This window comes from Myotis myotis, unplaced genomic scaffold, assembly GCF_014108235.1.
Source record: "Myotis myotis isolate mMyoMyo1 unplaced genomic scaffold, mMyoMyo1.p scaffold_m19_p_8, whole genome shotgun sequence".
Lineage (NCBI taxonomy): Eukaryota > Metazoa > Chordata > Mammalia > Chiroptera > Vespertilionidae > Myotis > Myotis myotis.
The window spans coordinates 22,490,706-22,514,360 of NW_023416390.1; the positions used below are offsets into that span (position 1 = coordinate 22,490,706).

General features: G+C 47.2%; 2 protein-coding genes across 5 annotated transcripts in view; both read right to left on the minus strand.

Moving 5' to 3' along the window:
• Positions 1-14,944, minus strand: part of NHEJ1 (non-homologous end joining factor 1) — an 80,753-nt gene extending 65,809 nt beyond the window's left edge. The window contains exons 1-5 of one of the 3 annotated variants that reach the window (XM_036320570.1): positions 14,828-14,944; positions 10,327-10,503; positions 9,753-9,965; positions 4,370-4,508; positions 3,706-3,764 (exon numbers count right to left, since the gene is read on the minus strand). In XM_036320570.1, the coding sequence (XP_036176463.1) occupies positions 3,706-3,764; positions 4,370-4,508; positions 9,753-9,965; positions 10,327-10,503 (588 nt within the window). In that variant the 5' untranslated portion in view covers positions 14,828-14,944. Of the gene's footprint in view, positions 1-3,705; positions 3,765-4,369; positions 4,509-9,752; positions 9,966-10,326; positions 10,608-14,827 lie in introns of all 3 variants that reach the window. The other 2 variants (XM_036320569.1, XM_036320568.1) reach the window with 2 other exon arrangements.
• A 1,031-nt stretch (positions 14,945-15,975) lies between these two features.
• On the minus strand, positions 15,976-23,608 carry SLC23A3 (solute carrier family 23 member 3). Of its 2 annotated transcripts, XM_036320564.1 has the most exons (12): positions 22,069-23,608; positions 21,546-21,703; positions 21,330-21,427; positions 21,076-21,149; positions 20,721-20,902; positions 20,293-20,416; positions 19,996-20,110; positions 18,781-19,034; positions 18,124-18,229; positions 17,659-17,826; positions 16,596-16,691; positions 15,976-16,505 (listed from the first exon to the last, which is right to left on the minus strand). In XM_036320564.1, the coding sequence occupies exons 1-12, from the start codon at positions 22,231-22,233 to the stop codon at positions 16,213-16,215; spliced, it is 1,833 nt and encodes a 610-aa protein (XP_036176457.1). In that variant the 5' UTR covers positions 22,234-23,608; the 3' UTR covers positions 15,976-16,212. The 2 variants fall into 2 exon arrangements, with proteins under 2 accessions (XP_036176457.1, XP_036176458.1); XM_036320565.1 differs by lacking the exon at positions 18,781-19,034 and having other exon boundaries at positions 19,996-20,041; positions 20,293-20,385.
• Between the last annotated feature and the right edge of the window lie 47 nt (positions 23,609-23,655).

Below are 23,655 nucleotides of genomic sequence, written 5' to 3' on the forward strand. Positions count from 1 at the left end.
ATGGACAGGGCCAGGGGAAGGAACTCCCTCCAGTGGACTAGACTGAGAGTGGGCTGTGCCAGCCCAATCATTCTAAAGTTCCCCTTTAACATAGTTCCTACTGCCATGCAATAATAGTCCCCAATTCCTTGATTCGTCTTCTATTGCTAACGGTGACTTTTTTAATTTATTTATTGATTGATTTCAGAGAGGAAGGGAGAAGGAGAGAAAGAAACATCAATGATAAGAGCGAATCATTGATAGGCTGCCTCCTGCAAGCCCCCTATTGGGGATCGAGCCCACAACCCAGGCATGTGCGCTAGGCCGGAATCGAACCTGGGACCCTTCAGTCCACAGGCTGACGCTCTATCCACTGAGCCATGCCAGCTAGGGCTAAAGGTGACTTTCAACCCCTAGTCCTAGGAAATGCTCTATAAAGGGCTCTTGCCCTCTCTAAGAATCAAGCCAACAGCCACTCCACCCAGGTGACTTGTATCAACATTGCCAGTATTTCCCCTCTAGTTAGGCCACCATCACCTGGCCCCCTTGGGCTCCCTGGAAATGAGAGATCAGAGGCTCTTGGGGGGAAGGGGGAAAAAAGGACTAAATATGGATAAATAACCCCTGTTCAATCCTTAAATATTTTTCCTGGTCTTAGTATCCTAGAAACCTCTGTCCTACTGCCCCTTGCCCTATCTCTATGGCCTCTTATCCAGCAATAGTCCCAACAAGAACTAGGGAAAACAGACCCCAGACACTGACCGCATGGCCCTCTGACATCAGTCCTGGCCCTCCTGCACCTTCATCCCGAGCTCTCTGTCCCTGGTTTGTTTATCTTCCTATGTTGCTTATTTTGATGGCACATCCTTTTAGCTCAGTCTTGAATGACCCCTTGACCCTTCTGTGTCCTGTTTGTAGGACCCCAGGCAAGCAGAGTAACTGAAAAGATGCAGCGACCATCAGAGATTCTGCAGTCCCATTAGGAATCCTTTCAGCTCTAGCAGTGATGCAGGACATTCAGTGATCCCAGAGGTCACAAGAATTCCACATTATCCTAGCCCTTAACTCTCCTCTAATTGGAATGTACAACCAAAGTAGCAAAACAAAATAGGGGTAATCCTAGACAATAAATGTAGGCAGTCCCAAACATACAGCTATAGTTTTATGTCCTTAGGCAAGGCACTTAACCTCTCAGAGGCTTGATTTCTTTTTCTTTTTTAAAAAATATATTTTTATTGATTTCAGAGAGGAAGAGAGAGGGGGAAAGATAGATAGAAACATCAGCGATGAGAGCGAATCATTGATCGGCTGCCCCCTGCACATCCCCTGCTGGGGATCGAGCCCTCAACCCGGGCATGTGCCCTTGACCGGAATCGAACGCAGGACCCTTCAGTCCGTAAGCTGATGCTCTATCCACTGTCAGAGGCTCAATTTCTTTATCTATGAAATGGAAAGCTACAGCTACCTGTCTCTCAGATCCTTTGCAGATATAATAAAATTCTACAAGTCTATGAGGTTTGGATGATATCCACCCAAAGCCTAAAGGACCAGTATTCTTGAAGTGGTTGGTTCAAAAACACTAAGATCCTTCCTGGACTAGCACCTGGATTCTATATGCTTTCTTTTGTGTTTTGTGTGCGTGTGTGTGTGTGTGTGTGTGTGTGTGTGTTATTCTCACTTGAGGATATGTGTGGGGGTTTTTATTTGTTTTGTTTTTTCAAATGATTTTGAGAGAGAGAGAGAGACAGAGAGAAAAACTTTAATCAGTTGCCTCCCGTATGTGCTCTAAACAACTGAGTCTCCCGGCCAGGGCTCTATATGCTTTCACATTCAGGTCTGTAGGTTTCTACCCACCCCAACAGCATGGAAGAGATGAGCCTCCAATTTTTCCAATGTACCTCAGTAGCAGGGATGAAGTATTATCTTTAAAAGGAGAGTCCTAACCCTAGCTGGTTTGGCTCAGTGGATACAGTGTTGGCCTGCGGACTGAAGGGTCCCAGGTTTAATTCGGGTCATGGGCACATGCCCAGGTTGCAGACTCGATCCCCAATAGGAGGCTGCAGGAGGCAGCCGATCAATGATTCTCTCTCATCATTGATGTTTCTATCTCTCTCTCCCTCTCTGAAATCAATAAAAATATATTTAAATAAATAAATAAAAGGAGAGTCCTGAAAGGTCTCCTAAAGAGGCTGAAGCTGACACTTAAAAAATTAATAGAAGTTTACAAGGTAGTTAAGTCCAGGGCATTGGGCATTCAGACAAAGGGAACAATGTGTTCAAGGATATAAAGTTAGAGAAAAAGCACCTTTGGTGATTGAAAGTTATTCTATATGGCTGAAGCGTAAAGTACATAAAGAAAAATGTCAAGAAACCAAGCTGGCCAGTGTTGTAGGCACTAGATCAAGAAGGGACCCCTCTGCTGAGCTAAGAGTAAGCTTTGCATTGTTTAACTAAGGGGCTGATGTACAAACCATGTCATCTCCAGCCTATGTTAACCTTATCCCCAAACTTATAGACAAGGGAAGCTAACTGGCAGAAAATGGGCCTAGGAAGTCTCTCTCTACTATAAGTCTAGGTTTAATGGTCTCTCTTTCCCCATAAAGACTTGAAACCTTTTCTGCTTCAGGACTTAACAATATATGCTTTCCTTCTCCAGAGTTACAATTGCTTCAATAGATGGACTTAGCATTCTACTCGCATTTTTTTTTGTCCTTAGTTTAAGACCCCAAGCATTATGGAGTCATTGCTCAGTCAATACACAGAGGCAGAACAGAAAGTCCCACCTTAAGAACACCTGCTTTATGCTTAGCTCTGTGAAAAGCACTAATTTGCAGTTCAAAAGACATTTGAGTGACAGCCCCTACCCACAAGGAGTTTACAAATTCACTTAGAAGACAAGATAGAAATATGAATAAATTACATATAACATAGTATTATAATAGCATTATTTACTTACATAAGAAAGTACCAACTTGAGTAACATATACAATTAGAAAACAAGGCAATAATACTAAGGTACTAACTGTACAACCAACAAGTCCCAAAAGAGTTAGAGAAAGAGAAGATCAATATTGACTGGGATTATCAAAGGTCACTATTAATAATACTCCCCCTGTTTGGCATTTAACAGATGTTTCTTTTGGCCAAGCTCAATCCTTAGAAGGGAAACCTAGGCAGGAGCTTCTGACAGGCCACAATTATCTACTCCCCATTCATTCCTTTGCCAGTCCCCTTGTATAAACACTGTGATTTTCCACAGCCTACTGTGCCCACAAGACAGTCCCCAAATGGTAGCCCTGTGCTTTCCACCTTCCTCTACTGCGAGATGTTAAAGGGGCCTCGACAAGTAATAATAATTACCCCTCCCCGCCTACCGATCCACAGTCCAGACTTGCGATCAGATCTCAACAAGCAAAGATTTAGCAACTGGGCAACCAAGCTTTCCAAGGTTAGAAAATTCCAAATGAAATACCTAGGTACTTTAACAGAGATGTTTTATGAATGTTAATCAGCCCACTTTGCCTTTTACATTCTTACCTCTTCTTTCCCCCATCTTCCCCATGTACATCTCAAGCTTTATCAGACTTTCTATAGGCAACTTTTTCAGAGAAAGGGCTTTCCAACCATGCAAGCACCTAACACCCAAATGCAAGTCACCACTCGGGCACCTGGAAAAAGGAAGTAAAGCCAAGTTGCACAGGACAAAGGAAATAAAAAATACTCTACCTCTACCATAAATTGTTCCAAGAAAGAATTTTCTTCAAATGGCTCTGTCTTCAACCGGTCTGTAATAAGAAAGGATACAGAAAAGAAATGTGAGTCTTAGGACAAGCTTCCTACCTATGAGATGGAAAGGAAACAGAGCCCAAAACTTCTTCTTGGGAAAGAGCACAAAGATGCAATACCCAGACTCACCTAGTCCAGTGGGAGAAGGGATGAGAGTGTGTGGGCAAACAGGAGGAGAGGGTGATTAGCAACAAACAACAGAATCGGTGGCAGCATGTGCTCCTGAAGTTTTTCGCAACATAAAGACAAAGGTCAAACTGAATTTTTACTCTGAAGTTGGAGCTATGCAACTTCCTAAAGTCCCAAGTTCATGTTGCCCTCGTACAATTTTGTATAGCTGCTGGCCCCTATCCAAAGTCTTTCCTTGCCACTGTCTAGGGCATGTCTGGACTCAGTCACAGCTTCTATTGGCCAGTTGGGTGCCAGCCAGGTGTTCCAGGCAGAGAGAGGTGTCACCAAGCATCAAGTCTCCAGTTTTGGTCAGAACCTAGCACCCACCCTTGGGGAAGCCCTCTCTAAAGCAAATAAAGTCTCCCCCTTTTCAGAGGCACCTTTGATTATCTGTACCATTTCCCACTCAGTATCTCAAAGAATGTCCTCTCACCTCGGCTCAATGTAGCCCCGCTCTCCTGGTAGTCCTGGATCTCTAGGTCTTTCATACAAAGCAATGTTGCCAGCTCCTTCACTTGGCACTGCAATGCCAGACTCATGCCCATCAGAGGACGAATCAAATGTTGGGAGACCTTTCATGGAAGAGATAGCAATTAACCAGCAGATACTTATAAAATACTCCCTAATACTGCATTAGGAATTAGAAAAAAATACTGAAGAATAAATGTTTTCGCAGGAACTTACAGGGTCATAGGCAAGCAATCCATTTACATGAATATAAACACAAATATAATAAGTAAGTATATTAAAGAAGTTCAAGGATTTTCTTTGAGTCACAGACAAAAAGATGGGAAGAATAAAGAATACTCATGGCCTGGCTGGTGTTGCTCAGTGGTTGAGCATCGACCCATGAACCAAGAGGTCCCTGGTTCGATTCCCCATCAGGGCACATGACTGGGTTGCGGGCTCAATCCCCAGCAGGGAGGCAGCTAATTGATATTTCTTTCTATATATCCCTCTCTCTACCTCTCTCTCTAAAAATCTACAAAAACATTTTTTCAAAAGAATACTCATGAATAGCTACCTAGAAAGTGTGATTTCAAGAGAAGGATGTGGTACAGCTGATAAGAGGAAAGTGCTAACTCAATTTTTAGCAGAGACTGAGGCACAAAAGCAGAAGAGCCAACTAAACCTTCAAGAAATTAATTGTGGCTACAACAGAGTATGCTAGCTGGAGTATAAAAGGAGACAAAAATCACAGAAAGTAGAGAGACTTCAAAGTCGAATTTGATCCATACACTAGTGAAGAGCCATTTCAGGGCTGATGATAGCCCAGAATGAGCCCAGAGTTTCAATCTGTTTCCACCAATGCCACAAAGTCTAAGGCCATTGTTGTAATAGAAGCAAGACAGTCACTAAGAGACCAGCCTCAGAGGAAATAAACCACCAACACACCTTGGTCTTAATAAGAGGTAAGAAGGTCACAAGCATAGCCATACTGCAGTGCAGCTAGGATGGTGTTCTCATGTGATAATGTACAGCAATACAAAATTATCATTTAATTCGCCTATGCAAAGTGTCCATTAGCCTTTGAAAGATAAAAGCCTTAGCCAAAGAAAATAACTAAAATCAATAATCTATTTGTGGCTTGAGGATGTTATCAGAGTTTCTTTCCCTTCCCCCAAGGAGATGAGCTGAAGGAGGCACTAAGAAATGCCCTAGACCAGAGGTCAGCAAACATTTTCTGTAAGGGCCAGAGAGTCAATATTTTCGGTTCTGCGGCCCATAAGTCCCTGTCGCAATATTCAACTCTGCTTTGGTAGCATGAAAGGAGCCACAGACAACATGTAATAAATGAGGGTGGCTGGGTTCCAACAAAATTTTACAAAAATAGGCAGCAAGCCAGAGTTGGCCTGCTGGCCATAGTGTACCAACCCCAGCCCTCAATCTAAAACAGAGAACTTTTAAGCAAGATACCCTACACAGGCTTGAAGTGAGGAGGCGGTCCGGGAGTGTCCTATAAGATGTGCAAGCCATGCCCTAGCTGGTTTGGCTCAGTGGATAGAGCGTCAGCCTGCAGACTGAAGGATCCCAGGTTCAATTCCGGTCAAGGGCACATGCCTGGGTTGTGGTCTCAATCCCTAGTAGAGGGTATACAGGAGGCAGCTGATCAATGATTCTCTCTCATCATTAATGTTTCTATCTCTCTCTCCTTCTCCTTTCCTCTCTGAAATCAATAAAAATATATTTAAAAAATTAAAGATGTGCAAGCCAGACTTATTCAGTCAGGATGAGAAGTCTGAACTCTGCAGATTTTTGTGTTTTTGTCTTCCATTAATTTTCTAGTAAAAATTCCTACTAAAAACTCCAATTGTATTGTGGCTCAACTGGAGAGAAAAGGACTTTTTCCACATTTCTCTCATTGGGGGCGGAGGGGAGGGGGGGAGTGTTAGGTGTTAGGGGTTAGTGCCAGCAGCTTTTGTACCAGCATCGTGACCCAAGAAATGCTGGGGCACTAGCACAAAGTGGAAGGCCAGAAATCGAGTCCAGTTATAGATACTAGTCACTTCTTTCCATCACTCAGTACATCCCAACTGGTGCTGTCTGCCAGCTCAGATCCTTGGTGTAAACTTAAGCTTCCAGGAAGTGCTGTTCAGAATGTGGCAGTTATGCTTTGGGAAAATTTATCTGCACTAGACCCAACCTTCTCTCCTAGGAATTGTTTTTGGTAACTTTGGTTCTGTTCAAGATAGATCAGGAAGAAAAACAGGTGAACAGTTGTATGAAAGCAAGTCAATATTTGGTGAGTTGAACTGACTGCACTTGCTACCCAGCCGGTGTGGCTCAGCAGTTGAGCGTCAATCCTTGAACCAAGAGGTCAGGGCACATGCCTGGTTGCTGGCTCAATCCCCAGTCAGGGGCGTGCAGGAGGCAGCAGATCAATGTTTCTCTCTCATCAATGTTTCCATCTCTCTAAAAATCAACAAAAATATATTTAATAGAAAGTAATTGCACAAGCAGCATCACCAGCCATTTGGTGACAGCCTTCAAATAACAGAAACTCCTAAAGTTAATTAACCAGCCTCCTTCCACCTTAATAGCCATTTCTTTAAGTATTAATAAGGATAACAACATGAAACATGATGAGAAACAGGTTTTAATAATTTCCATGTCTAATTAAACATGGTAATGCTGTACCAGGCAACTAAAATGATCTATTGGACCCCAGGGTCTATATAGCAAAGGGGGGAGGGGGGCAGCTTTTTATCAGTAAATATTTTAACTTCTAAAATATTTCATAGGCTTGAGTTACATCACTCTGAATCATTGGGGTATAACTCACTTCAAAGTTAGATGAACACTAACTTAGATCAGTTAATCAGAACAAGGCATTGCGGCTGAAGGAATGGATTTCAAAGCAAATCCACAGACACTACAAGGAAAAATCTTGAAATGCTTTTGGAGGGCAGGGGCACACCCACCCCACCCCCTTCATTTACAGACAGCAATACAGGAAGAGATGCAGTTCAACAAGTTAGTGCAACAAATACCTACTCTGTGCCTAGTATGTGCTCTGACCCCACAAGGCCTATGCCCTCAAAGAGCGCAAGAGTTAAGGAGGTCAGGAAGTGTGTGGATACAGAAGCAGGAGTTGGCAATCTTCTCCAGAGGGAAAGCTGCTTATAATTTCCCACAGTGTCTTCAGATTTCTCATAGAAATGTTCACAAGTCATAGGCAGGAGAGCAGAATGGCAGTTATCCATCTCAAGATGAATCGTATCAGGTTTGGATACAGTGAAAAGGGTTACAGACTTGGAATTAGGAGACCTCGGTTCTAGTTCTGGCTCTGGGATTACCTAGATGTAAAAATGGCTTAACCCCAAGTACTCTCATGGTCTCAATCCTTTCTAAAAGAGAAAAATTATGAAGTTGGAGTGTTTGCCCTCACGGGTCCACTATAATGCTAAGGATAAGTAATATTCCATATGTCCTCTCATTTAATCCTCATAACTCCATAGTAAGGTTGTAATTGGTATCTCCACTTTACAAATACAGAAACCGAGACTCATAAAAATTCAGTAACTTATCCTAGATCATGTAAGCAATGAAAGTGGCAGAGCTGAGTTACAAATTCAGGTCTGCTGGTTCCAAAGCCTGAGGTCTTTGCTCTTTCTAACACACACACACACACACACACACACACACACACACACACACAAAAAAAAAAAAAAAAAAAAAAAAAACAAACCTTTGCATGTGAGTCCTAGGAATTATAAAATGGCCAAAGAGGTGACAAATTTGAAAGTCAAAATATAGAATACCAAGAATTACATTAGAAAAATACCTATAAACAACAAAAAGAATTACATTAAATACTAGAAAGAATACAGAACGGAAAGGAGGAGAAGATAAGTTGGCCAGAAGTGGAAATGGGCTCAGAGTTGGAAAACAGAGACCTGAAGCTTTATATATTCCATAATATTCTGCAGAGACCTAAGAACTATTAAATTATTAATGTGAATACACTATGTTGTAGAGAGGAAACAGGTACTCTCCTACTTTCCTGCCCCCAGGCCTATAATACCCTGCCTGACTAAATGTATTGTGATGAGTAATTTCTAAGTTCTACACAATTAAGTGAAAAAAGCAAGGTACTGAACCATATAAATAGCATGCTGTCATTTGTGAAAACACATACATATACCCAGATAATATTTGATTATGTGTACATATACATACATACATGTACCTATACAGAGCTTTCTTTAAGAATTCACAAGAGCCCTAGCTGGTTTGGCTCAGTGGACAGAGCGTCGGCCTGCGGACTGAACGGTCCCAGGTTCGATTCCAGCCAGGGGCACATGCCCAGGTTGTGGGCTTGATCCCCAGTGGGGGGTGTGCACGAGGCAGCCAATCAATGATTCTCTCATCATGTTTCTATCTCTCTCTCTCTCCCTTCCTCTCTGAAATCAATAAAGATATATATATATATATATATATATATATATATATATTTTTTTTTTTTTTTTTAAAGAATTCACAAGCTGATATCAGTAGTTCCTTTAGAGAAGGAAAATGAGAGACTGGGAAAGGGCGTAGAAAGAAAACCTATTTTTTTTTCCACTGTATACCCTTAAATGTCTGAAATGTTTGTCTTTTCATGAATTACTCATTCAAAAAAATTTAAAAGCTATCACAAGGATGAGTAACAAACAAAAATTATGACTGTGTGACCTCACAGACACACACATGAACTTGAAATAGTATCCACCTACGTCCTTGCCAGTGTCCACTGGCTCTAACTTTTTCCCTATAAAGCTTCCTCAGGTCCTGGGATTTCCCTGGGATGGCATTCTTCTTCTTGCAAAAATAATTATTTTATTTTACATTAAAACATAATCACTAATCAATTGTTCAATACTCACGCCTCCCACAGCCAACCAAAACTCATCTCACTCTGAAAACTGTTGCCTCTTAATGAAGCTCCCCAATTAGAGGAGCTGGCCTAGAATAGTTTTTTCTTTACATATTTTCAACTGTAATATCAGTATTCTTTTGAAAGAAAAACTGTTAGAGTTCATCAGCCTCCAAGGAGAACTGCCTCCCCGATCTCACTATTCTGAGTTTCTAGGGCTGTGTAGTGCAAAATGAGATTAACCATCATTTGGGCTTCTCAAATGTTTTGGTCCCAGAACAAGCATTATTGAGGGAACAGTGCCCCCTGGTGTTACTTAGAAAAAGTTACAGGAGTTTTAAACAAAATAGGTAAATTCTGCATATAAAACAGGATGGAAAATGTCACAAGAAATTCAATTAAAATCATTCAAAAAGCAGCTAGAAGTCCCCTCCCCTACCCATATTTGAATTTCACTTACCAAGGAAGGGCTAGCCAGGATGCAGTGGAAAGTCCAACAGAAGGGGAGGCCAGAGAGCTCACTCCGCACCTGCAGTATCAGTGCCTCCGCCACACGTTCACAGGAGAAGGTAGCTTTCCCAGGGCAAACAATGTCCTTCAACAGTGGGCGAAGCAGCTCATCCAAATGACAGAGAAAAGCCTCAGGGGGGGCAGTCAGGCGCTTGTTCAGCTCCTAAAAAGGTAGCGGGAGTTGTACAGGGTGAGGGTGCTAAGAGGAAACTGACTTCTTCATAAGTAACTGCAAAGGAAAACTCTAGTTAACATGAAGACAGAGGCATGAGAAGAGAGACCAACTGGCCTACCTCACAATTCTGCCTTGACTGTATGCAGAACATAAACTAATACAGAGACCATGTGGGAAGATCCCAGGGCTACCGGTAGAAGTGCAGGATATTAATTGGAATTATCTCAACCTGACTCAACCTTCCTTGACAACTGAAAGGCTAGCAAGCTGGCTGATGTTAATGTCCCCTGGCCATCCGTAGGAAATAAATTATACCCATTACCACAGCAGTACTTCTCTTCACACTTACCTTGGCTCGCTGGCTGACCACACTGGCATCCACCTGTTCATGCCACACCTCTTGAAGATCTGAAACCAGCAAGGCATAGCCCTGCTTGGTGATATAAGCCTTAGCCAAGAGGGAGTTTTCGGCAAGCTGTAGCCAGGCCCATGGCTGCATCAATAGGCCTTGCTCCAGTTCTTCCATCTGCAGGAAAGTCTTAATTAGCAGTGTCCCAGGATATTACAGGCCTGGGGGCAGGGAAGACCAGCAGACAGTTCAATATCAAATAAGTCTCATGAAATTCCTCCCTAATAAAACAGAAAACATGGGTTTATATTCTACCCCACTCATCACCCCGTCTCCCCAACCTCAGTATATAACCAACTGAGCACCAATCTTACTAACTCTTTGCCACTAAAAATCTATTTAGAATTTTGAGGAATTTTTTTTCCATATTAAGTTCCTAGAGGGCATAAAATATCTCTTTCTACGATAGTGTTTAAGCCTCAGCATATTGGTATTAGTATTTTTGATTTCTAATAATATAACTTAATGTGGAAACCTAAACCATTCTTGTTGCATATTTATCACATTCCTAAGAAATATGTCAATGTTATCTTTTCCCAGAACTTCTAGGAGAAGGAATAGTTCTTGTCTCAGAAAACATCATAAATCATAAGTGTCATCAGAGAAAATTCAAATTATTTGATCATTATCTAAAAACAAAACTCTGGAAATTCTCAGAATATATATATATATATATATATATATATATATATATATATATATATATATATCTCCTATCTAATAAAAGAGAAACATGGTAATTAGCATACGACCGCTACCCTTCCCATTGGCTAATCAGGGCAATATGCAAATTAACTGCCAGCCAAGATGGCAGCCGGCAGCCAGGCAGCTTGAAACTAACATGAGGCTTGCTTGCTTCAGTGATGGAGGACTCCAACGTTCCCCACCTGCCGCTGCAGGCCTCTGGGCTGCAAATCTAAGCAACTATGTAACAAATATAGAAGCTAAACAAAACCCCAGAAACCTGCTTTAGTCCGCCGGGCTTCAGCCAGCAGGATCGCAACATTGTAAGCAAAGGCCAGAAACCTACTTTCAGCAGCGGAGGCCTAAGAGCTGGAGCCAAGCCTCAAAGCTAAAGCTGGCCCAGAAAAAAAAAAAAAAAAAAAGGAGCGATTGGGAGCTTCAGTCACCCCCAGCCTGAAAACAGCCCTCAGCCCCTCACCCAGGCTGGCCAGGCACCCCAGTGGGGACCCCCACCCTGATCCAGGACACCCTTCAGGGCAAACCAGCCGGCACCCACCCATGCACCAGGCCTCTACCCTATATAGTAAAAGTGTAATATGCCTCCCAGCACCGGGATCAGCAGAGCCGCGAGGCCTCCTGGCACCAGGATCAGCGTGACGGGGGCAGCGCCCAAACCCCCTGATCGCCCTGCGGCTCTGTGTTTGATGGGGGCGGGGCCACAACCTCCCTATCCACCCTGCTCTGTTCATGACAGGGGAAGGCGCCCGAACCCCCGATCAGCCCTGCTCTGTGCCTGATAGGGGGGAGCTCCCCAACCCCCTGATCGCCCTGCGGCTCTGTGTGTGACAGGGTGCGGCGCCCCAACCCCCCCCCCCCCCGCACGGGCCCTGCTCTGTGACGGGGTAGAGCCATAACCTCCCCATCAGCCCTGCCCTGAGTGTGAGAGTGGCGGCGCCCCAACCCCCTGATCAACCCTGCTCTGTGGGTGATAGAGGGCGGCGCCCCAACCCCCTGATCCGCCCTGCTCTGTGTGTGACAGGGTACAGAGCCCCAACCCCCCTGATGGGCCCTGCTCTGTGACAGGGGGCAGCGCCCCAACCACGATTGGCCCTGGTCTGTGCGTGACGGGGGTGGCACCGCAACCTCCCCATCGACCCTGCCTTGAGTATGACAGGGGGCGGTGCCCCAACCCCCCAATCAGCCCTACCCTGAGCGTGACTGAGGGTGGCATCGCAACCTCCCGATCCACCCTGCTCTGTGCATGACAGGGGCAGCGCCCCAACTCCCCAATCGGCCCTGCTCTGAGTCTGACCAGGGGCTGCACCTAGGGATTGGGCCTGCCCTCTGCCACCCGGGAGCAGGCCTAAGCCAGCAGGTCATTATCTCCCGAGGGGTCCCAGACTGCAAGAGGGCACAGGCCGGGCAGAGGGAACCCCCTTCCCCCCGAGTGCACAAATTTTTGTGCACCAGGCCTCTAGTATATATATAACACTTTTATTTTCACTGAACAAAATACATATACTAAAAATATATATAATATAATGACAAATATAATAAATGATTACATATATAATATAAATATATATTTCCTAAGACAGATTCTTAATCTAGAATCTATGTATATGAGTCCTCTGGAATTGCATGCAAAATTTGTGCATGCATGCATACATTCATTTGGGGAGAAGAAGTCCACGGCTATGGACAAATTCTCAAAGGGATCAATGACACACAAATAAGAAGCTAATAAACACTGGGTCCAGAGCAAACAGGAAAGCCCAAATCCCAATTCAAGAAGAACCTGAAAGACTAAGAAGTCATGAATACAAGGCAGAGTACATCACCGAGGTAGAGATGATGAACGCCCACTTCACTCAGCCCCCACATCCCCACCCTAGGGCACTGCCATCGATGATGCCCTGCCCTACTGCACATCCTGGAACTACTAGAAAGCAACTTTTCTACTTCAACAACTCAATCTGTAGCCTTAACCTAGTAGATAGTCAGCAACTGTGGCTACTTGACAAGAAGTTTTCTTTTTCTTGTGGGTTAAAAAAGGGGGGGAGTGTTATAATGTCCTTTATTATTTCAGTATATAAATACAAAGTGAAGTGGGGGGGGGGGGCATCTCAGAATATAAAGAAAATTCCTTGGGTTTCATTAACAAAGTTAACATGGTTTGTTCCAGGCATTTCCATCTCAGTCTAAGCCAGGGGTGGGCAAACTTTTTGACTCGAGGGCCACAATGGGTTCTTAAACTGGACCAGAGGGCTGGAACAAAAGCATGGATGGAGTGTTTGTGTGAACTAATATAAATTCAAAGTAAACATCATTACATAAAAGGGTACGGTCTTTTATTTCAATAGTTTTATTCATTTCAACCGGGGGCGGGCCGTAGTTTGCCCACAGCTGGTCTAAGCCATTATTCTTCCAACCATAACCTAGTTTTTTAAACACAGCTTTGTAACATAATTTAATCTGTACAGTGGGTAGACAAGTGAAATATTGTGACTTTCATTTGCAGCAGCCTCAAAATGTTTTTGTTGAATGGTACATCAGTCACATTTCCTACCGTGATTAAGTAATCCTCACTGCACCAGAACTCACTGACAAGGTCGCAGACACAGTGAAGTCGCCAAACCCTACTCTCCCTTAGTGGCACTACCTCGAGTGTACTGTCTGATTCACCAAAATTGGGTTATCCTGGCCGGTCACTTCAGAAAGCCTGGAAGCTCAGGAACATCAAACTGTAGGGATGTGGTGGTGGTTTTTTGTCGGTTTTTTTTTGTTTTCGAGGTAGGGGAGGAGTTTAAAGTGTGGCCAGGGTCAACAGGCCACATAAAAAGGTCAGATATTTAGCGCCACCCACGTCCTATTGAGTCTAAGGCTCTCTATCCCCTTTTTCTTTTATTCTTCAAGATCCCCTTTCACCCTCACGTTAACCATATTTTCCCGTTTATTATTTTTTAATATATTTTTATTGATTTCAAAGAGGAAGGGAGAGGGAGAGATAAACATCAATGATAAAGAATCATTAATCAGCTGTCTCCTGCACGCCCCCCAACTGGAGATCCAGTAGCAACCCGGGCATGTGCCCTGATCAGAATCCAACGTGACCTCCTGGTTCATAGGTCCAAGCTCAACCACTGAGCCACCGGCAAACCCGTTTATTATTCTTGAAGGAAGTGGGGGTGCGCCCAGGGCCAACAGCAAGGTGAAGTCACCGGGGAACGCGGGTCTGCGCCAACCCCCGCCCCTCGGCCTGCAGTTCGGCGCAGTTCCCCCGCCAACCAGCAGATGGCAGCAAGGCCCCGGCGACCCTTGGGCTGGGCCACGCCCCGCCCCCGTGGGAGGGACGAACCCTCGCTCCCGCGACTCCAGCCCCAGCCCAGGAGCCGCGCCCGGCGCCCTCGCCCGACGGGCCTTCGCCGTCCGCCTCAGCATTTCTACAGCTTCGGCTGCACTGGGGCGCGGCTCGGGACCCCTCAGGGGTAACAAAGCCAACCACCCGCTGCTTTTTTCGCACAAAGTAGCCCGCCGAGGAGTAGCCTCACCGACCCCGCCTCGCGGCCGGGAGGCTGGCTGTGCTGCGCGCGGCCCCCGAGGCCCCGCCCACCCCGGGAGGTCGGCCCAGGAACGCGGGCCGAGCGCGGGTCCCTCCTGGGACAAAGCGCCCGTGGGCGCGGCACCACGCAGGGTCGGAGCAGCCCCGCGCCTCTCGGCCCGGCTCTGGTCCCCATTCGAGCCCGACCCCACCTACCGTGAGCGGCTGCAACAGCTCCCACCCTCCCCGCGGCAGGCCTGCCGCCCACGCAAACCGAAAGGCCTAGACTAGAGCCATTCCCCACCCCCCACGGGAGGCGGGGCCTTAGGGACACAGGGCGGAGCCTGGGCCGACATGGGCGGGGCATCTGGACCCACGGAGCTGATTGGAGGAGCGCTCAGACCTGGAGGTCCACCTTGGCCAGGGGGAGAGGCAGGGCGGCCCGCTGGTGGAGAGGGGGAGGGGGAGCGGGGCTGGCCCCGTGGAAAGAAAGAATGTCGGGCGGGCCGCTCGGGGGTTGAGCATCCACCCATGAGCCAAGAGGTCACCGTTGGATTCTGGTCAGGGCACATGCCCACAGGCCGGGGTTGCAGACTCAATCCCCATTAAGGGGTGTGCAGGTGGCAGCCGATCAATGAGTCTCATTGTTTTTTTGTTTGTTTGTTTTGTTTTTTTTATGCCCAGTGAGGTGCAGGAGAGGAGTCCTGTATTTGGACTTGTCAATAAATGTCACTTCCCCTGCCTCCCCTACATTGCCATAATTAGGCTTCATCACCACTGAGAAGCTTGAAATCCCTCAAATCATCTTGTACTTCGGACAACTTACGGTTTTTCTTGAGCTGGATACCTGAGCTGGAAAATTGTTCTGGTGCATTTTCCACAACCCCAAATCTTCCTCTTGCTAAGGCCAGCCTCAGAGCTGCTGCTTTCAATAAAGCCTTTCCCACTACCCAAGTCAGAATTAATTGCTTTTTCCTCTTTGCTCCCATAGCATTGTTTTAATCTTCGATACAGACTGCCTTCTGCTTTGGATTTTAGTTAGTAATTACATAAGTCTTTTAAAACCATAAGTGGTTTTTTAAAATATATTTGTATTGATTTCAGAGAGGAAGGGAGAGGGAGAAAGAAACATCAATGATGGGAAAGAATCACCAATTGGCTGCCTCCTACAAGCCTGCAACCCAAGCATGTGCCCTTGACCAGTATCAAACCTGGGACCCTTCAGTCCGCAGGCCAACGCTCTATCCACTGAGCCAAACCAGCTAGGGCAGGAACCCTGTCCTATCCATACCTGTAGTTCCAGGGCCTTGCACATGGGAAGCGCTCAGTAAATATTTAAGTGAATGCCAGAGTTCAAGTATAGATAGTTTACAGGCAAAATCTCGTTTATTCATTCATGGCCTCTGCTCTGAAACAGTTGGACTTAATTAAGAGAAGGAAAGGCAACATATCTATTGGGAAACAAGACCCGTGAGTAGACCTATTTTACACACACACAGACACACACACACTCCCTAAGAGAAAATAGAACCTGGGAGCTGACTCTCCAGCAAGCTGGGAGACAGAGCAATCTAACCAGAGCGGAAGTATGAATCCTGGAATTAATGGGGCCTAAGTTCTTCTCTGCTAGACCGGGGGTACTGCTCCCCAAAACCAGGCAGCAAGTCGGCTGTCTCTCCTGGCTCAGCGGGCCCTCCTTCCTCATTCCCAGGGTCTTCAGGCAATGGGCAGAGGCAACAGGCCTGCTGAGGGATGCAGGGACACAAGTTTTGGAGGGGAAGAGGAAGCTCATACTCTTGAGCAGCCTTCTCCCTGGAGTTCTGAGGCATCCAAGCCTCTTGGGCAGTGAAAGGGGACGGTAGCCCTTGACCTAGGCCTCGTTCAAGCCGTGTGCCTGCAAAACAGAAGTCGGTCAGGCCATTGCCCAATCCAGGGAGTGTTGGCTTCCTGGCCATTCCCAGTCTAGGGCCTGACCTCAACTTACCAGGAATGGTGTTCTCTAGGAGGAAACCCAAAAGGCCCGCCAGGAAGATGTGCTCTGCGAGCAGCGAGTGAAGTAACACATCCAAGGGACTCCAGCCTATAGGATTGGGACCAGGCAGGTGGGGAACCCTGATACTATGCAAGGCCAATGAGTCTCATACTTCCAGACTTAAATATAAGTCTTGGACTAAGGACAGATCTTTCTGAATCGTAGTTCCACCCCCTTCATCCTTTGTTCTTCTCCACCCTGGCCCTTCTCACAGGATCCCTGCTCAACACCCTATCTCCTGAGCATCCACATGCCCTCCAGATATGCTTTGATTGTTCCAGGCTCTGGAAAGTTTTGTATTAAAACCCCCAACCTTATTTCCCACTTACCTTCTATGCTCTAGCCTGGGTTTTTCAACCTCGGTACTACTAATCATTTAGACCAGCTAATTCTTTGAGGAGGGGTGTCTTGTGCACTGTAGGATACTAAGCAGCATCCCTCTACCCACTACATGCCTGTAACAATTCCCCATCCCCTTTTTGTAAGAGCCAAAAATGTCTTCAGACATTGTCAAAATCATTCTCAGTTGAGAACCATTGCTGCTTGCTAAGCTGAACTAACACACTAAGCTATTTGCTGCTCTCAGGGCATCCCCTATGACTTCCTCATTCTATGTCTTTATGATGGTTCCTCCACCAGGAATGACCTTCTCACCAAATGTGCTTAAATCTTAGCATCCTTCAAGACCAGCTCAACATATTTTCTCCATAAAACTTACCTGGACCATCTCAATCCATAAGTCATCCATCTCTTCACCACTGAGCAGCACAGCTCTTTATCTGAACCTTTCCTGTTATGTGCCTACACATCTAATTTCTCTTACTAGACTGTAACATCTGGAGGCACCTTTGTATCCCAAGGAACTTGCATGGTGCTCAATAAATATTTGCTAAACAAATGGATGAACTATTTATACGAAAGACCAGAAAAGGGTGTAGGGCCTGCAATTCAGAGAGCCTCAAGCCTCAAGCCCTGGCTTCCCGATACTGAGCAACTCTTCCCCTCTCCCTCCCACCTGTGCTTAGCAGGACCGGAGCTTCCCGAAGCCATCTCGGCAGCAGCAGGGCCATGAAGATGGAGAAGCCAACAATGAAAACATTCCGCCCAGAGTCAATGTCAGCCAGGTGGAAGTTGGAGAATCCAGTAGACACAACCACAGCCTGGGTCACGCCCAGCACTCCACCTGTCTCATAGGAAAGTCATCAAAGGAGCTGAGTGAGGGCTGGCATAGCAGGGGGTATTGCAGGGTGGGGCAGATTGTGACGGAGAGAGATGACCAAAAGGCAGTTTCTGATTCTGCCAGAAGCCAAATCAAGCGCTTCTGTTGGGCTGAGAAAAGGAAGGCAGCTGACATACATATCCATGTATCAGGGAGACTATTCAGAAAAAAAGGGTGCCAGCGACAGCAACCAGTTGGGCCACTAGGTCAATACTAGGGGGATACTAGGTCAATACCAGTTCTGCTGATACATTCACTCACCAAGAACAGGCAGCGGGATGGTGGTGAGGAGGTGGGCCAGCCTCGGGGAGAGCCCAAGCGCCACACAGAGCAGCCCCACCAAGTGGGCCACTCGCTGAGATCCAGCCTACATGAAGAAGAGACGTTAGAAAACACAGCCACCTCTTTGACTATTCAAGGTGTTGGCCTGGTGGCCTCTTCTCACCATTTGGATCCCAACTCAAATGTTACCCTTCCATGGAGCATCCCCAAGCACTCTACCTAAAGGGGCCTCCCTTACTCAACCACTACCCCACTACCTGCTTTGTTTTCGGGAAATTATGTTATTTATGTTCTGGGGGATGTGTGTGTGTGTGTGTGTGTGTGTGTGTGTGTGTGTGTGTGTGTTTCTCAAATTGTCCACCACTCCCTCTCTGAAGTCCCGAAGAGAGCAGGGACTTTGACTCATTCTTCACTGGAACCCCAGCCCTAATACAGTGCCCGAGGCATAGAAGAAGTTCAATGTTGATTTGGTGTCTTCCTTACACTCCTAGCCCCTTACCACTTCTAGGCACCTCCCTAAATGAGAACACTGATGTGAAGTGCCTAACAGAGTATAGCACACAGCTGTCAGTCATGTGAGTTCCCTTCCCTCTCCTGCACCTCCAGCACAGCCCCCACCCCATCCCATCCACATACCTGGATAAGACTCACTGTGCCCACATTGGGGAAACTGGATGCAGTGCCTAACGGGCTCCCTAGCATCCCAGCCAGCACACTTCCCAGGCCCTCCAGGCTCAGCCCTCGACTGCAGGCATGTGGAGGTGGGCAAGGCAAATGCAGCAGCCAGCCACACAACGCGTAGCAGCCCAGGGAGCTGATGGAGGTTGCCAAGGCCATGGAGATGCCTGCAGCCAGAGCCCGGGGTGTCAGCAAGGGCCAGACCCACTCAGCTGAAGAGAGAGAAAGAGTGACTTTGGGGCCAGACTCAAGTCTGGAGCATCCCCCCACCTCCAAAGAACTGTGCTACAAGAATCCTAGAGGCCCCATTGCCTGTGAAGATGTTTTAGGAGAAAACCATCAAACTCTTAGAATAAAAACCATCCTTTTACCAGGGTCTACCGGTCTTCTTGGGTCTGACCTTACCACTGTCCCTTTAGCCTCATCTCCCTCCACACTCTGCCTGACTTCCCTCACTCCAGATACACTGTCCTTGTTTAAGATCCTTATATTTGCTGTGCTTCTGGCTACCACAGGGCTTTTGCATATGCTGTTCTCTCCACCTAGAATGCTCTTCTGTCTTCCTTCACCCAGTTAGCTCCTACTCATATCTCACCTCAATGACCACTTCCTCAAGAATACCTTTCCTGACTCTCTGATAAAGTCAGACTCCCCATTATAAGTTTTCATCATACAATGTACTCCCCATTGTTACACTTGCCACATGCAATTTTGCATTACTTGGATGCCTACTTAATTAGGATCTGTACTGCCCAATAGATTATACGTTTCATGAGAACAGGTACTATGCATGTCATGTTTATCACTATGTTCCCTATCAAGTACCTCGCACTTAATCGACACTCAACAGGCCTTTATTAAATGGATGAATGAGCAGATTTCAGATGCAAAGACTCAAAAGCAATCTTTATACACAGGTAACTAACTCAAATGCCTGTGGGGTAGGTAACATAAATGTGTAAATTGGGTAAGGAGGATCAGTAGAGAGTGCTGGGGTTTGCAGACATCTGTGGTGAGGGGCTGGCATTGCCCCTGAGAATGGCAATTTCTCTCTCCTGTGTGTTTTGAGAAAACACAGGATTTAACTCAGAAATTAAGTTCATTAAATCTTGAGTTGAAAGAAAGAGACACCTTCATTTCAGCAAGAGGATGGAGGACTAGGAGAAAACATACTTGGGTGAGGCAGCCAAAACCACGGTGCCTCAGTGGGGGCAGACAGCTCCAGGGGGATGACGCTGAGACCCAGAAGGGCAGAGATGATCCACACACAGGCCACTGGGACCAGCACCTGAGGGGCAAAACTGAGATGGAAAAGAACCTCCTTCTACCTCCCCCCCCCCCCCCCCCCCCCCGATCCTTCCAGGCCAGCCTTAGAGGAGTAACAGAGGCCAGAGAGTAGGGGGTGGGTTGAGCAAGTGTACTATGCTGGCCCTTCTAATCTTGATTGCCCCTGCCCAGACCCCCACATACCGAGAGGAGCCGGAAGGCAGGGATTCGAGTGCAAGTTGAAGAGGTTGAAGCTGGCCTCCAGGGGCATGGAGGTAACTGGCAGGAGCCCAGGTGCTGAGAACAGACCACCATGAGCAGGATAAGCCTAGGAGAGAGAAGGAACTTGAGGAGCAGGAGGAAGCAGGCATCCTGAGGCAGGCAATGGAGGCAGGAGTGGCAGAATTCCACCAAAAGGGGTCCCAGAGAAGAAAGCCCCCATGGACGGGGAGGGACGGCACTTTGGGGGTCAGCGGAAGACTGTGCGCAAGTTAGGGAAAACAAATGAATCCACAAAGTTGTCCCTGCTCAGATAGCTGCTCAATCTGGTAGGGCCAGCAACTCTGCCCTCCCCCTGTCCTGTCCTGCACACCCCGCTGGTCACCACCCCACGCCTCTTAGGACTTACGTACAGCAAGGCCAGCCCCCAATGACCGGAGCAGAACAGGGCCACCTCCCTGTGGGCAGAGAGCCCTGCCACAACCAGGCTGGGGGCCAGTACCAGGGGTCCGCAGTGAAGGAACAAGTGGCCAGGAGCCCCCAATAGTCCCAGCATGCCCTGTAGCAGCCCAGACACCACCACTGCCCCAGACACCTAGTGGAGTGGAAGAGAGGACAGAGAAAACATTCTGCTTGACCGATTTGACGTTGGCTTGACCTCCTAATTCCAGGGTGGGTCCCTTCCGCAGAGCACCCCCACCGGCTCCTCTCAGAGCAGCTCACTCCCTGCATAATGGAAACCAGAGCCTCCCTAGCCCCAGGCACTACCTCTTGGAGAGAAGTGTTCCGGAGCTCCAGGCTATGGCAGCCAGGTCCCTCACACGGGTGCAGCAAGTGGGAGGCTGTAAAGTTGGGGGCATGGAGAGGAGGTAAATGGGATGGAGACCCACAGCAGTGCAGTCCTAGCTGATGCCTGCACAGCTCCAAGACCCCCAAGGTGCCTTTTCTCAATTCTGTACCTACCTACACCTGTACACTCAGATTAGCACCCAACCCCACCCTCAGCCTTGCTCGGTGCTCACAGTTTCCAGGTTGCTGGATGGCCAGAGGCAGCTTCTGGTTGGTCAACACCAGAGCAGGGACAAGGAACTCAAAAGACGGAGCCTGGACAAGAGGCAGCCTGTAGGAACAGCAGCCCCAGCAGGTCTGGAAACAGGTTGCAGCCAAAAGGACTTCCCAAGGTTCTCCTAGCCCCCCCCCCGGAACCTGCCCTCTCCCTCTAGGGAGCCCCCACTTACCTGCTGCCCATCCAAGTTTGCAGGGTGGTAGACACACCACATGCAAAGAGGCTGGAGGCCAGGAGGTGGGCAGGGGAGTAAGAGAGTCCTCCTGCGGGGAGACTTCGAAGCAGAAGCAGGTGCGAGGCACAGAGGAGAGAAGCCAGGACCAAAATATGCTGCAGGTGGAGGTACAGGAAGGGGTGGTCTTCAGAACTAGGCAGAAATACATTTCCAGAGAATTTCTTTTTTTTTTTTTTAATATATTTTATTGATTTTTTACAGAGAGGAAGGGAGAGGGACAGAGAGCTAGAAACATCAATGAGAGAGAAACATCGATCAGCTGCCTCCTGCACACCTCCTACTGGGGACGTACCAAGGCACATGCCCCTGACCGGAATCGAACCCAGGACTCTTCCGTCCGCAGGCTGACACTCTATCCACTGAGCCAAACCAGTCAGGGCTCCAGAGAATTTCTAATGCCACATCTACTCCCCAAACACCCCCTTCAGCCAGCACCAACTCCTGCACATCTGCCTCCTACCTGCAAAGCCAGAAGACAGCCGAGGGCCCAGGGAGGAGGCCCACTTAGAGACGCCCAAGAGTGGGAGGAGGGATTCTGGACAGCAAGCTGTGGAGACAGGGGAGCCCGGGTTTGTTGGGAGCCCACAGATCTGAGTTGGATGGTTTGGGGGTGTGATCGGCTCATGCTGTCCTGCCTTTCTTCTTGTGTTGACTGCCCTGAGCCAGAATTAAGTAGAGTAAGAGGTCAGAGTTTGGCTAAAGTCAGAGTTTGGCTGCCTGGAGTGGTTGGAGTGCCAATGAAGCAGAGCGAAGGAATGAGAGATTTGGGAGAGGACACAGCCCTTTCACCTTTGCCCAGTTCTTGTGCAAATTCCATCATCCATTAACTGGGAGCCATGTTCTGGACTCCTCCCCCAAGAATCTCCATCTCTGTAAAGCAGGATAAGAGGGGTGAGGAGATCTAGAAAATAACCTGGGAAGATTTTAGACTCTATTCCCTCCTCTCCACCGCAATTTAGAACCATCATTACACTACAGTCCTCTACCCTTTCAGGGTCAAAGCCCTTGGACTACCTTAAAAGGTAATGGATGGGTAATGAATGACATACATGACAACCTATATACCGTCCTCATGGTAACATAAAGGAGAAATAAAAATAATTTATGATAAAAGGTATTTCATTATGTGAAAGTTTGGGCCCAACTGAAAGAGAAGGCAGTGAAGTGATCCAGTCCCCATCCCCATATGAATCCCTGTGGATGCAGTAGCCACAATGCCGACACTGGTCCTTTCCCGTGGACTCATGGACCAGACCACAGGTAGTGCTGTCCTTGGTGACCTGATGCTCCGAAGTAGTACAAAGTTCATGGTAAAGTGCTAAAGCAAAGTAATGTTTAATTTGCAAGGAGGTGCATTTCTAGAAAACGGAGTCTTTTTTAAAATGTGCCAAAAGGGCTTTGTGTTTACATGTGAAGTTAGATAGTTCTAGGGTCCAATATGAACAGGGTTTTCCTATGCAGGATGTGCAGCCGGTCACTCCAAAGTCATCTTGGGAATTCTTCCTAATAAGTGGTGTCCTGAGCATCTCAGGATATCTAGCATTCTGCCCAGGCCAATGAAATGCCAGTAGCATACCTTCAAATTTTTGCAGCAAAAAGTGCCTCATACATTTCCAAAATGCCCGCCAGAAGGCAGGCAGTAGGCTCCTGCTATGAGTCATCATAAGCAGTCTCAAATACCCTCAGTCCAGCTGCCCAGAAAGGTTTTCCTTCTTCCAATGATAACCCAGCTTGGGACTGCTCTTAACACCAACTACCACCACGTGACAGACTGGATTGGAAGCCAGGATTCATAGGTGTCCTTGGGGCTTGCCCTCAAGAAGCTGATGGGGCTTTGCTGGATACGTGGCTTGGCCTCTCTAAGATGTGATTCAGAAACTACAAGGGTGGTGCTCACCCAGAACTTTCAACAGTCACGGCCAACCCCAAACATGGCACAGTCACCATCCGTGCCCCATGCACCCAAGTTGGGCAGCGTTAGTGACCCCAGGGTGCTGGGAGCAGGGATGAAGGGAAGTTTGGAATGGAAACCTATGACTATCAAACA